The sequence below is a fragment of the Temnothorax longispinosus genome, chromosome 10 (assembly GCF_030848805.1).
Source record: "Temnothorax longispinosus isolate EJ_2023e chromosome 10, Tlon_JGU_v1, whole genome shotgun sequence".
Lineage (NCBI taxonomy): Eukaryota > Metazoa > Arthropoda > Insecta > Hymenoptera > Formicidae > Temnothorax > Temnothorax longispinosus.
This window is the reverse complement of record NC_092367.1, coordinates 7,466,365-7,479,538: the sequence shown is the minus strand read 5'-3', so window position 1 is coordinate 7,479,538 and position 13,174 is coordinate 7,466,365. Positions and strand designations below refer to the sequence as shown.

At 34.9% G+C, this 13,174-nt stretch overlaps 1 protein-coding gene across 28 annotated transcripts in view; it reads left to right on the top strand.

The window, feature by feature from the left end:
- Positions 1–13,174, top strand: part of Camkii (Calcium/calmodulin-dependent protein kinase II) — a 119,065-nt gene that overhangs the window by 33,578 nt on the left and 72,313 nt on the right. For all 28 annotated transcript variants that reach the window (XM_071790653.1, XM_071790654.1, XM_071790652.1 and 25 more), the window contains exon 3: positions 4,164–4,223. In XM_071790653.1, coding sequence (XP_071646754.1) covers positions 4,164–4,223 — 60 coding nt within the window. The remainder of the gene's footprint in view (positions 1–4,163; positions 4,224–13,174) is intronic.

The following is a 13,174-nucleotide window of genomic DNA, read 5'->3' as shown; positions in this document are numbered from 1 at the left end:
AGTGACCTCTTGACCTAACGAAGGCCGCGGCCTCTGCAATATGGCGTACGCGCTCCGCGCAACGAATAAAACTCCAATTCTGGGAACGAGAGGGAAGCAAATAGCGAGGTATAGGAACCAATCGTTATGAGTAGGAGAAGGAATGAGTAGGAATTCCTTGATTTCCTTGATTTCCTCGCGATTCGATTCGCGCTTGGTTGTCATTTCCTATCATTTCCGATTCCGAGACAGCGCGAGTATGACACGTAACGACACAGTGCACTTGTACTACTTTGTGGTATGCTCGCCCGCCGAGGGATAAGACTTTTTCCATTCTTTTTGTGGTGCATGTTGAAACGCACGCCGTGCGATTGTTCTTTACGCTGCAAAATTATCCAAGTGTAATCCTGGAGACGCAGAAGATTCTTCACTTATTCATTCGTTTATGACGTTTATGTTATAGCGTTTTGTCCTTGGACGCAACGGACGAAACCAATCAGTATTAAATTAATTGGCATGTGCGGAATGCGCTCGCGATCAAACATAGAGAAATGACGGTTGATTAAACATGCGCGATAATAATAGTTTGTAACGAACTGTGTGAATAAAAAATTACAGTTTATTTTATAATATTATTATATACTTATTTTACTATACACACATTAATTTAACTTGGTTCAATTCTGGATATGTTACAATCATTTCTTTCTTTTTATAGTTTATTCTAAAATGGCCCAGGTTAGCTATTTATTTTATAACGTATGTTTTTATAGAAAATAGAAACTGTGTCACAGATAATTTATGTTTTATGTGATAAATAATAAAAAAGCATATATACAGAAAGAACTTAATGTTGAGTAATTGCACAGCTGAGTAGTTGCAGACAATTTAATTGTAAGCCAAGCCAATAGCTCGTATTTGAATTTTCAAATTCAATTACGAATTTAATGCATTGCGAATTGTTTACGATATGCGAGCGTTTTTATTCAAAAGCAGAACTGTGAAATTGTAAAATCTTTTTTATCGCTTGAAAGTTATTATCCGGGAGAAATTTGTTTGAGACTCATCCGAACGGCGAAATTTCGTTGCTTTCGGCACGACGAATAATTAATCGAGTAATATAGTCGGGATTTCGTCGGTGTCGCGATCATTTGAATTTCTAATTCGCGGTTTTGGACTACAAAGAGAATCATGAGGAGGTTGGCCATGTTCCTTGACATATACGCGCACTAGTACCAGTAGTACTCGCGCTTTTCTTGTCTTTCTCTATTCGATCTCTATTTGTCTTTCTCTTTGAATTTTCCACTTGATCTCGCCAATTCTTTTTTAACATCACATCTTGTCATTTATAATTTAAATTGCAGTTTTCGTGAATTATCACATTTTCTATGCGATAATACTTGGTGTTTAATATTTTATTAGTTTTCTATAAATTTGTCCAAAAATGTTTTTATTGACACAGATCTTGAACATATAACAAAATGGGGGAAAAAAACACTTAATCTTCTGTTTGTCGATGAAAAAGCCATTCTATTTTTCTCGCGGAGTTTATAACGGGATTCTTCATTGCCGTCCGGAAATCGGGAGGAAAAAATGTATCATTATCCTTGCAGCTTTATCACGCATGACAGATCAAGGGTACCTCGCACTTTCTCCGCATCGACTTGCATAATAAGCGAGCGCGACCAACGATAGTTTTTATTATTGACGCTTTTCATGACATTCGCGCTCTATCGGATGAGAAGCGTTACATCGGGTGGATGCTTTCTGAGAATCGGCCTTGCCGATGGAAATGATCAACCTTTCGACGACGCGGGTACCCTTTCGTCGATAGAGCTGTTACGAGACGCTCTTAAGGACGTGCATCGACATTCGCCTTTTCGACAACATCTTTGTATAGGATGCGTGATTGCCGGAAAAGCGAAACTGATTGCGCGAAAATTCGCCATTTTTCTGCATGAGCATTCGTTTCGTAACTCGATTACATTCGTAATTGTAACGAGTAACGATACAATTTTAATCGAAAATTATTTGTTTGTATTCTTTGAACCGTAATTAATTAATTTTATTAAAATAGAGATATGAAAAATTCAGATGCGTAATTTTTTGTGTGCTGATTGATTTGCAGCATATACATATATATGGATTCTCGATGTGGATCGAGATTGGTTGCTCAAATCGATATGGATAATTCTTATGAAAAATGCAACGCGCGCATGCTTAAGGACAGGCCGCACAGAGCTGTCTATAACGAGATAAAAATAAGAGAATACATTTTTCTAACGAGCCCGTTTGCCGCGTAACCTGCTGGAAATGATTCGCTCAAACACGCGTACACATGTTGTGTATGTGTGTGATTGCGCGTAATCTCTCTCTCTCTCTCTCTTTCTCTCTTTCTTTCTCTCTTTCTGCCCTCTCCTTCCCTCCACACACACACATTTTATAGGTATATATTTTTATATAGATTGTGTTAATTATTGGATGGGGGTGAAGGTGATCGCAAGGACTGTTATCCAGACACACCTTTATCGATTAGTGGACTATCACTTACTGTATGTTAAGTGATAAATAATTTGTTTGTGAAATCTGTGGAAGAAAATAGGATTTGTATGCTTTTGACTCGCTTAATCGGGACGATCTTTTACATTTCGTCGCAGATAAAAATCAATGCTGTCAACACAGTTGATAAGGATGTCCGCGTATAGATACGTCTCTACCATGTATTAAACGCGTGAGATAGTTCGCCGGGTTACGCGAAAGGTCACGTTATGTAAGTTTTTTTTTCTTACGCAACTATATTTTTTATGTAAAATGCGGTAGTTTGATATATATCTGAAGACGTTATAACGACTTTTGAGGAAATCAGAGAAGAGATAAGTAGGCGAAAGGAAAGATTATAAAGTTTTGCATAACTTGATTTCATGTATACTGGATATGATCGAAGATTACATTGATTTTTATACAGCGAGAAGTCTGAAGGGAAGAAAAATTAATAAAATAAAAATGAAATTTTGACGGCGATAACGTGCTAGTCGACGAGATAATCGCTACCGCGAATTGCAACGCTCGACTTGTCTGCGCACCTAATTAAGTTGCAACTTGTGCCTACAGCACCGAATGTAACGTTACGTGCATTGCCATTTTGTTCAGTCGTGAAATGCTGCTGAAATTTGTTGGCCAATTTGCGTATTTTGTTACGAGTGTGATCGCGCAGCTATGCTTCTAGAAAGCAATTGTCTGCGTAACATTGGAGAATCATTAGAGAATCTCGTGTAATTAATAAAGCGTAACAAGTAAAGCGATAGTACGAACGTATGGAAATTGGTTTGCACTTGTGTTTAGTAAAAGATTATAAAAATTCTTTCCGTCAAAGTAACTTTCTAGGTTATGATTTTTTAATTGAAATTAATTGACTCAAGTGTGTTAAGTAAATATTTATTATTGTCTCCCTTGAGACAATTTATATTGATAATATATCTTTATTCGCGTATATAACAGTCGTTGATAGATGATGCGTATATAACTCCGTTATTTGCGTCTCGCTAACTTATGGATTATTTTTCAAATATTTAATGATCTTGTTAATTTGTTAAAGTATTGATATTATAATTATATACGCTTTAATAATAAGAAGAATATAACTATTCGCTCGGAGTCGCTTTGTCGATTATTTAAAATTTATGAAAAAAATGCAATAATAAAATAGCAATACTTTAGGACATACCATCTTGAGCTATTTTAATCAAATAGCCATCAAATATTATAATACAGAGGAAATTGATTCTTGATTCCGCAATGTACGTAAGAAGGTATCGGGAAATAATTCTCAAAATGAGTCTACCATCGATAAATGCAATTTTCTCGTGCCTCTTAGTGAATTAGCTCTGGGAAAGCTCGTTGAGAAACGTCAATGCAAAATTTGATTCTGTCACGATTCTGTCCGGCGCGCGGCGCGGCGCGGCGCGGCGATCGAACGTTTCAGACAAATTAACGTGCAATTAATATTACGTTAGACGAACTCACATCACCGAAGGCTTTCGTCGTCATCTACAAAAATATAATTGATTGCGGCAATTAGAGAAAGTAGCAACTCGTTTTACGTGATCTAAATTACTTTTATTGACTTCTTTTAAATTATTAATGTATTATACATATGTTTAACCAAGTATGTCCTCTTATTACAGATTTTCAAAAACTCGAGCGTGAGGCGCGGATATGTAGAAAATTGCAACATCCAAATATCGGTAAGTCAATTTTATTTCTGTCAAGTTTATGCGCGTTATGCGATCGATTCGATCGCGATACATTAAAGACGAGAAAAAAGCTATAATCATCGTCTCATCGTTGCATGCTAATTTTACGCCATTCTCGTATATATGTTATTAGAGGATAATTAAATTGAGTCACACTAATCGATATTGACGACGAGTCTTGGAACTTAATCCCCGCCGAGTAGGTGTTCCAAAGTGAAATGATGAATAATCTGCACGTGACATGATCGTGGTATACGTGGCCGGCGTCGCGAGTAGATATCGCTCACTTTAGTCAGACATGCGGCCTGTGCAATCACTGCTTATCTTCGACAATAAATTACAACGATTGTGTATAAAAATTATATGTTTTCATCACAGTAGAACGTTTAATAAAATATTACGAATTCATTGAAATAATCAATATTAATTTTATTGCAATAAATATTTAATTATATTATCGAAACTTTTTGACATTCTATAAATTGCTTGCTTTATTTCTCACGCCGAATATATCGTTGAATTGCTGTTGTAACTTTCTTTCATATAAAAATTATATCTGTTTTTTATCCTAAAAATTAAGAAATTTTTTTTCTTTAAAGGTGATAAACCTTACAGAAAATATTGCAAGCATCATCATTTTTTAGTGGACGCAAATTTTATAATATTTTATAAAAATAAGGAGAAATGTAAGAATATATAATTGATAGTTAATAGAACAGCAATTTTATTAAACATTTAACGATTTAATCAAATATTTAAATATTAAAATTTAATTAAAACTGATTCTCAATCTTCATCGAGTACGACAAAAATGTTGGCGCCTTTTTTCCATAAAACTGTCTTAACAGTTTTTTCGAATAAATATTTGTTCCATCCTCATTTTAATGTTGAAATTCGCACATTGTTGTCTTTCGAGCTTTTGCTGACATGTTATATAAGTACTCGTACGTGAAGGGACGTCTTTCGATCGGTATTTGTCGAGACAGCAGAAATCCATATTCTAGATGTGTATTAGAATAGAGACGTATAGAATAAAGACTGCTAAAAGCTCGTTAACCATCTTCTGGTACTCTAATTTCTTGACCAAGCTTGTTTGATAAAATCTTACAAGCATTTCTGCTCATTTTTTTTTACTTCTTTGGACGTATATGCGACACCAATACATTGTTTTCCGCGTAAAGGCATTAAGAGAAAAAAGAAATTTCAAAGAAAATATAAGGATATACATTTATTAATGTATAAAAGGAAATTATCAATGTAAAATTTAATATGTAGGTTTTGTAGTTTTTATTTCAGTTTTGTAAATATTCTTTTTGCAGATTTTACACAGAATTTTAATATTTGTTAAAAATAATCATTAAGAATGAATTGAATCTAATCTTAAACGTTGAGAGAGAGAAAGAGAGAGAGAGATTTTTAAAAGATTATTAATAAATAATAAGGTAATTATATAACGAAAGGGAAACAGACATCTCTCTCGTTTATTTATTAGCATATAAGTTATGATTTAATTTTGTTTCGCAATTGTCGGCCTGGAAAAGTACGTACGCTTAGTAGTTTAAAGATTTCTAATCTCTCGTGAAGTTGCGCCGAGCGTGATATTTAAATGGCGTTTCAAAATAGTGGAAAAAGTTAAACGCCGTTTCAAAGTACGTTGTTCGCCATTGGCGAATAAACTGTCGTTGCACACAATGTTGCATGTATGGTGTAATCTAGATAAAATGTAAATCGCGTCCCGTTCTGGCCGTCCGTATATTTGATGTATATAATATGTTGAAAGTGCAATTAATCTCGTGTCTCGTCATTATACTCTTCGACTCATAAATTACCTCTTGTTTTTATAATTATTTTATTACGCGTTATTATATATCGAATTAAATTCTTGACGAGTCGATTGTTCCAGTCGATGTCACTTGATACGCTTTTTATTGAATTATGCTGATTCTATTATAGCAGCAGCAGCATATAGATTATATCATCTGGTTTATTCAAATCTTTGTTATCGATTGAGCATATGTAAGGTTTACTAGAATTATAACAAAGGCATGTTTTTAATTTATCCGAATTATTTTTAATAATACGATTAACTTATTTTAACTTTTACGATCTAGAATTATCTAAAATTTTCGCAATTTTGAAGTGTTCTAAATAAGTTCGAGAGTAACAAGCTTACTTCGATATTATATATAAATTATTCTACGTATTTTCTTTGAAGAAATTCTCTCTTTAGAGTTAGAGTAACTTATTTCAAGGTTTCGTACACTTGTGTTTTTATATTTTATCATAGATCAGAATAGAAACGTGAATTAGGTTTGGCATGCTCTTGCAACTCGCGGAGGCTTCCGTGTAATTCGATTTTGCGTGGATTACACGACTCGAGTCTCAAGACGTTGGGAAATTCTATAATGCATTTCAAAGCTCGGTGATAAATTGTATAAAAGCGCCCTACCGTTCTTGTTATCGTATAAAGCTTGGAATTTTTATGAGCGTGTAAATCTTTCACATTATAAATAATGCTATAAAGAATTTTTTGTTAGCCTAATAAGAGAGTGATGAATAAAATAATCGAAAAATGTATATACATATTGTGTTTCGGCAGGTTTTTTTTTTTTATCAAACATCACTGTTTTGTGCATACTTTGATGATTTTGGCACAACTTTTTTCCTCCCGGGGTAAAGTTTGATCAGACACTATTTTTTTCCCAATAACTTTGGAATTTTCGTTGTTAGATATCCTGATAACAAAGTTGAGATCTGGTTAAAGCAGAGTAAACCTGGAATTAACTAAAGAACAAACTTCCATTGTCTGTTTGCATTTCTGGACCTGAGCTCACCAGAATCCTTTAATTTTCAATATTAAATAGCCTCGTATAATTATGTCGGAGTTTAGTTTTCGTGGAGTGAAAGTATATAGACTTGAAATTTGCTGAAGAATATGTTGCTAAAGCTCGGTGCAGATCTTTACTCACACACACATACACACGCACGCACGCACACTTGTAATATCTTCTCTCTTTCTCTATACACTTATTTTATATATTTTATATTTTATCTCTCTTATCACATCACTTCACATTATATACCGTGTCGAAAGGTTAAAGTTAAAAATAAATTATGAAACGATTCGCGCGTATAATACAGCAGTATGGCTAATTGATGATTACTTTAGAGACCCGCAAAGACTATATTAACATAGAAAAGGGAGACGAAAAATGTACAACTATACAAGTAATCTTTAAGATCGACGAAATCAGTCTATGTCTATTTTAATCGTATTTCTTTTTATAATTATTAATGATTGTATTATCATTGCCGAAGTATGTAACGATTTATATTTATCACACACATTTTTTTTTCATATCACATTTATTAAGCTCTTTGCATTATATGGATCGAGCTAGCGCCGCGTTTTATCGAACATCTTCCATTTTACGCACTGATTGAACACGCATTATCTGCAATTGCGATTCTCATATATGATCTAGTAAGTAAAGCGTATCAATACGATGCACTTGGTGGACAAATGGAGATTTGGACATCGCTATTGCTAATTGCGATGCCAATTTAGACTATCCCGATTAATTCGGCGCGGCTTCGTTACTCGCCCTCGACAACGATCGCTCCCACGAGACTCACGGAAGTGCAGAGCAGAGTCACTTGTAGGCAAAAAGGGGCGAAAGTTTACTGCTAGTTTTCTATATATGACTACTCTTCCGTAATTGCGTTTGCCTTGGGCTCGCGTGTAAATGGACGATTTGCATGGCAGACATATACGAGAATAATTATAGAAAATTTATAGCCAATAAGAATGTATCGATTCCGCGTATTAGCAATTAGCAATTAGCATTAGCAATTACGTCGATAGTATAGAAGTATATAGTCTTGTTGCGATGAGATGATCCCGAAAGGGTATTATGCGGATAGAACTGCAGACGTACAGAATGCGAATGCAAAAATGTACAAAAGCAGTTTCTCGCGCGGTTTATTTTATTTATGTTAAAGTAAAAAATTTGTTACGAATATATCTTTGACATTGTGATCTTGTGATATGTACATATATGTCACATCTTACAGTGTTACGTGATGTTCTTCACGCAACTTCAGAATTACTTACTCCAGATTGAATTAATTTCATTAAAGCACTTTGTTAAATGAGACCGTTGAGATATGATTTTCTCGATAAGAATCTTTTCATATCACTTGTTAAATTATTGCTGTCTTAATTGTTTTATGTTATTGCTTTATTGTTTAATACTGTGATTGATGTAGTTCAGAACTCCATCTTTGCCGTCGTACCTCTTTGAACCTTGACCTTTTCAATGTCTTTAATTCATTAAGCGGCCTCTTCGATTACGCGTATCTCTCCTATTGGAAGTCACGGTGTGAATTACAGTCGACTGATTTACCTTCAACAGTCCTCGAGCTAAATTGAACGTCCAGCAAATAAACGCTTGATTTCGACGGCAAGTGCGTCGATAATTGCTAACGCCTCTCTCATTCGCTCGTAAGTTCGAATGAAACCCGTCTTAATGGCTGCGCTGCTAATTGATATAGGGTAACTCCGGTATATACGTCGCAGCTAAGGGAAACTTAATTTATCAAGTACTATTTACTATGGTTAAGGCAAATGAGTTATACCAATAAAAACTTTATACTGTTTACTACTATAAAAAAAAATAGAAATATGAAATATTCATTCTTTGTATTTAATAAAAAAAACTTTTAGAAACTCTTGCATTTTTGCCATACATCCCAGAGGGGTGGGTTATATGACATTCATGGATGAAATATACGCCTTATAAAAAATTACAATTAATGTTTATAAATAAGGCAATAAAATGTCACAATAAGTTATAAAATGTGTGTAAGAAGTTTATTAAGATGTAAGAATGATAAACAAATTATAAAAATGAAAAATTTTAAAAAGAAAATAGAAGAGCGATAGAGATGCATTAAAGATAATTGTTATACGATCCAAAAAAAGAAGGAAAAAGAACATATATAGGAGATTTCGAGTCTTACAAAGTGTCTGTACTATGGCATAAATCCCGCATGCTAACTTGCCGTATATATCCTAAACAGGAGGGATATACAAGATATTAAGTTAAATAAAAAATACAAGAGCTATGCACTTGTATTTTGCTGTGTTCCATTATTTACTATCTCTCTACAATTATGTATCATGAAATAACCATTAAACCTTTTACATTTCCTAATACAGTAGTAATCATTTTACGTAGGTCGTAACACAAGATCGCGCTTTTTACTATGGTGAGAAATCGATTCAACTCACGACAGTTTCATTAATATTAACAGTAAAGAACTAAAATTACAACACAATACTAATATAGCATAAAGGCACATAACAGAATAATTGCGAGCAAGTACCTTTATTCCTTCTATTTTTTCTGACATCTGCGGCGTAAAACCCCGCGCGGCGTAAATACCAGAGTTACCCTAAATGTGACCCGGCACACCGATTATAACGTACAAGCTTCCACTTAAACGCGATGCACGCTTTCATTCTCGTAACAATCTTTTTCACACCCGAAAGTCTATAATATGTATGTAACATTGTCGAATAATTGAAAGAAGTACAGAATAGTATCGATGCGCAAGTGGCACCGATATCTTTTATAATTCAGCAATTACTTGGGTTTCGTCGCCAGTTTTTTTTTAGAATCGAATCGATATTAGGGGAGAGGGGGGGGAGAGAGCGAGAGCGAGAGAGAGAGAGAGAGAGAGAGAGAGAGAGGAACAGTTAAAAAAAGATATTTAATATGTAATAAATGTTATATGATTTCTTGCAGATCTAACAGATCCTTTACATGTTTCATATATCCGATATTTTTATAACAAATATATATCGAAATAAATTTGATAAAGCGTGATTCAATCAGATTGTTAGATAAGAAAACGAAAAGGTATATCATTTGTTTCTCAATTTTTAAATTGATTTTATTGAAATAAAAAAATTCGTTTTACATTTTTAGTTTTTTTTTCCGTTACAAATTATTTTCGATTTTCCATTATTATAATACATACATTAGTTTTATTAATTTGAATAGAATTACGTTGTAAAATTTAAATCCAATAGTATGGAGAATGCCATTGCAATAGCGTTTGTGACTCTCGAAATGGAATGAGCCAATGTATTGTCAAATTTATTCGATGCCAAAATTCCAATGGTCGTAAAACATTTTCAATTTCACCTACTTCGTTCTTTTCGAGGAAGCAACAAGAATTGCTTCCATTACTTTCGTATGCGACGCATGCGATTGCGACCTTGAGCTAACCATCGCAATCCACACTGATGTGTTACGATACGAATCGTGCGCATACAAGCTGGATACAAGCCAATCGGCCGCGCGTGATCCCGGACGAAATTTTTGGCGCCGCGTGTGTTTTTGCGCGGATTCGTGTCGGATTGCGGTTGATCCTGGCGAGTACTCGAACGTGAAGATTTTCGTACAGCGTTCACTGACAACAGGTGTCCCTTTTCGACCATGCTGTGTTGAGATACGAACATTTGCTCTCACGCGAAAAAATTTGCCAGCTTTTGACGGCTTTTTCGTATTGCTGCGCGTAATTTTCTTCTATAATATATTCACGAATCAGCGATTTTTAAGGGTGAGGTGCACGAAAGTATAACCAAATATTCTTGTTTTAAGCACTCTGTGTAAAATTAATTAGTACGAGTTAATTGCTGTAAAAAACGGAGTTAAAGAAAAAAATAATATTGATAAATTCTGCAATTTTAGATACAAATGATACAATATTAGTTATATAATTAATATAATAACTTATCATATCATATAGTACATTCACCCGCGTAAAATTTGGGCTTGATTTGAAAACAGCGCTATTTTTATTTTCGAATATTTCCGAATAGACAAAATGCATTATAAGTAGGGGAGACCGGGGCTAACTCGACACAATTTTTTTAAAGGCAATTTTTAACAATTAATTAAAATTTTCAAGCAAATTTAATGGTACACATTTAAAGAGCGTTCCTTCAGGTACAAAATTGCAAAAAAATTTTGCTGTACGTCGCTTAGTTTTGCCCGAAAGCTCGATGAAAGAGTAGACCATTTTCGAGAGATCAGAAAAATTACTTTTCACTATCAAGAACGCTTATGTCGCGTTAAAAATTACACTATAACTCATAATGTTACCAAATTTCGTTGATAATACTGGCACATAAAGACGCATTCACAGTAGGAAAGGCAGGTTTCTACGATAGATTTAAATTGGCAAAAAGCCTAGTGTCAAGTTTGCCCCGGTGTCGAGTTAGCCCCGGTCTCCCCTACAGCAGATATTTTACGTGCCTTAGCTAGCCACACTTATTTTCGAGTCTTTAATTCGCTACACTCCGGTCCGTGAAACCACTCGACTTTGTCGCATTGTCATTTTTATTCTAATTAATATTTTAATTTAAACTTGTACTGTACTGGTACTGAAATACAGACTCTGAATAAGATGTTTATGATAATATCAGGTCAAGAAAATGATTTAAATTTAAACTGAGCTTATTATAAGGAAACTAGAAAATTATGCTATTGTGTGACAACTAGAAAAGCGAAAAACGGTTCACTGAACGAGAGCTGTGTGGCGAGCTAGGGTCAACAATGTGTAAATAAGTGTCGCGCGACTGAGCAGTACGTGTGAGCACAAAGCGGTAAATCTGTAGAGATTGTTTTGGATTCAGTCTGGAATCACCTTTTTTCAATGGTTCAGTGGTTCTAGATTTATACTCTTGACTCTTGCTAATATAACAAAAGTAATGTTTCTATCAGTTGAATAGCGTATCAGATTGTCATTGCTCGTATTTTTCCATTCGTTATGCCGTAAATGTGAAGAGACACGAATGGTTGAACGATCTTTGCTTCTTTTGTTCTGTATTTTTCCTAAACGAATTTTATTATATACGAAGGGGATAGGAGGGGGGCTATAATATATTGTAACAACGGTCCTGTTGACAATCCTGTTGATTGTATCGACAATTCCAACCGAAAATGATCGTTTATCTTTCTACTGGACGTAGTCAGTAGAAGTCGTGGTGAGAATCCGTGATGGCTCTGCCGCGGTTTATCGTCGTTGCGGGCGCGGGCGGTTTGTTTGTCGACCTTTATCACTGACAATGCGACTATTGCCATCGCGAGCTTCGTACGATGGCGGGATATACAATGACGTTCAGTGTGATTCAGTTGGGAAAAAAATGTGTATGAATATTTTTTTATATTTCTACAGACTTTTTATTATATATTTCCTTTATATTTTTCACTATGACTTCTTAAAGTTTCACTTTTATTTTAAGTTAGAATTATGTGTGTGTTTTGTATTTTTATATCTTTTAATGTATATGATACCAAGCAAGTACTTGAATTTTGTCTCTCTCAGTGTTTGCGCAACATTATTGGACGATCTAGTAAAATGGTCGGCGTAAATTTCTCGAAGATTGCGCGCGTGATTCTGCGTGATTCTGCGATAAACCTTGACCTCTCATCGAGGCGTACGTATAATAGCGCAGGATCCATAAAAACGGACGAATGGCAACGAGTACGTGCTCTCGCATCTTGTCGTCTTATTGTCCTCGCAGCATCTTGAAGAGTCTCTGAGCGAGACGCAAAAGAGCACCAGGCGAAGAAGAGAATGCAGATCAATACCTGGGTATTGATCGGCATCTGTCCATGCCGAACCCCATACGAGAGTAGCGCTGCAACAATTTGCTTCTGTCGATCTTGTCTCTCTTCTCACGTCTCGTATATCTAGTCCGCTCGACTGCCACTCGACCACTTGTTCGAATAAAAATTGTCGAGAGTAACGAAAGCACTTGCCAGCCGATCTCCGTTAAGATATTCAGATATTCGTATTATACGATATAATTTTTTCCAAGTTTTCTCTCTCGCTATTAAATCGATTATATTAAATTTCTATTGTTT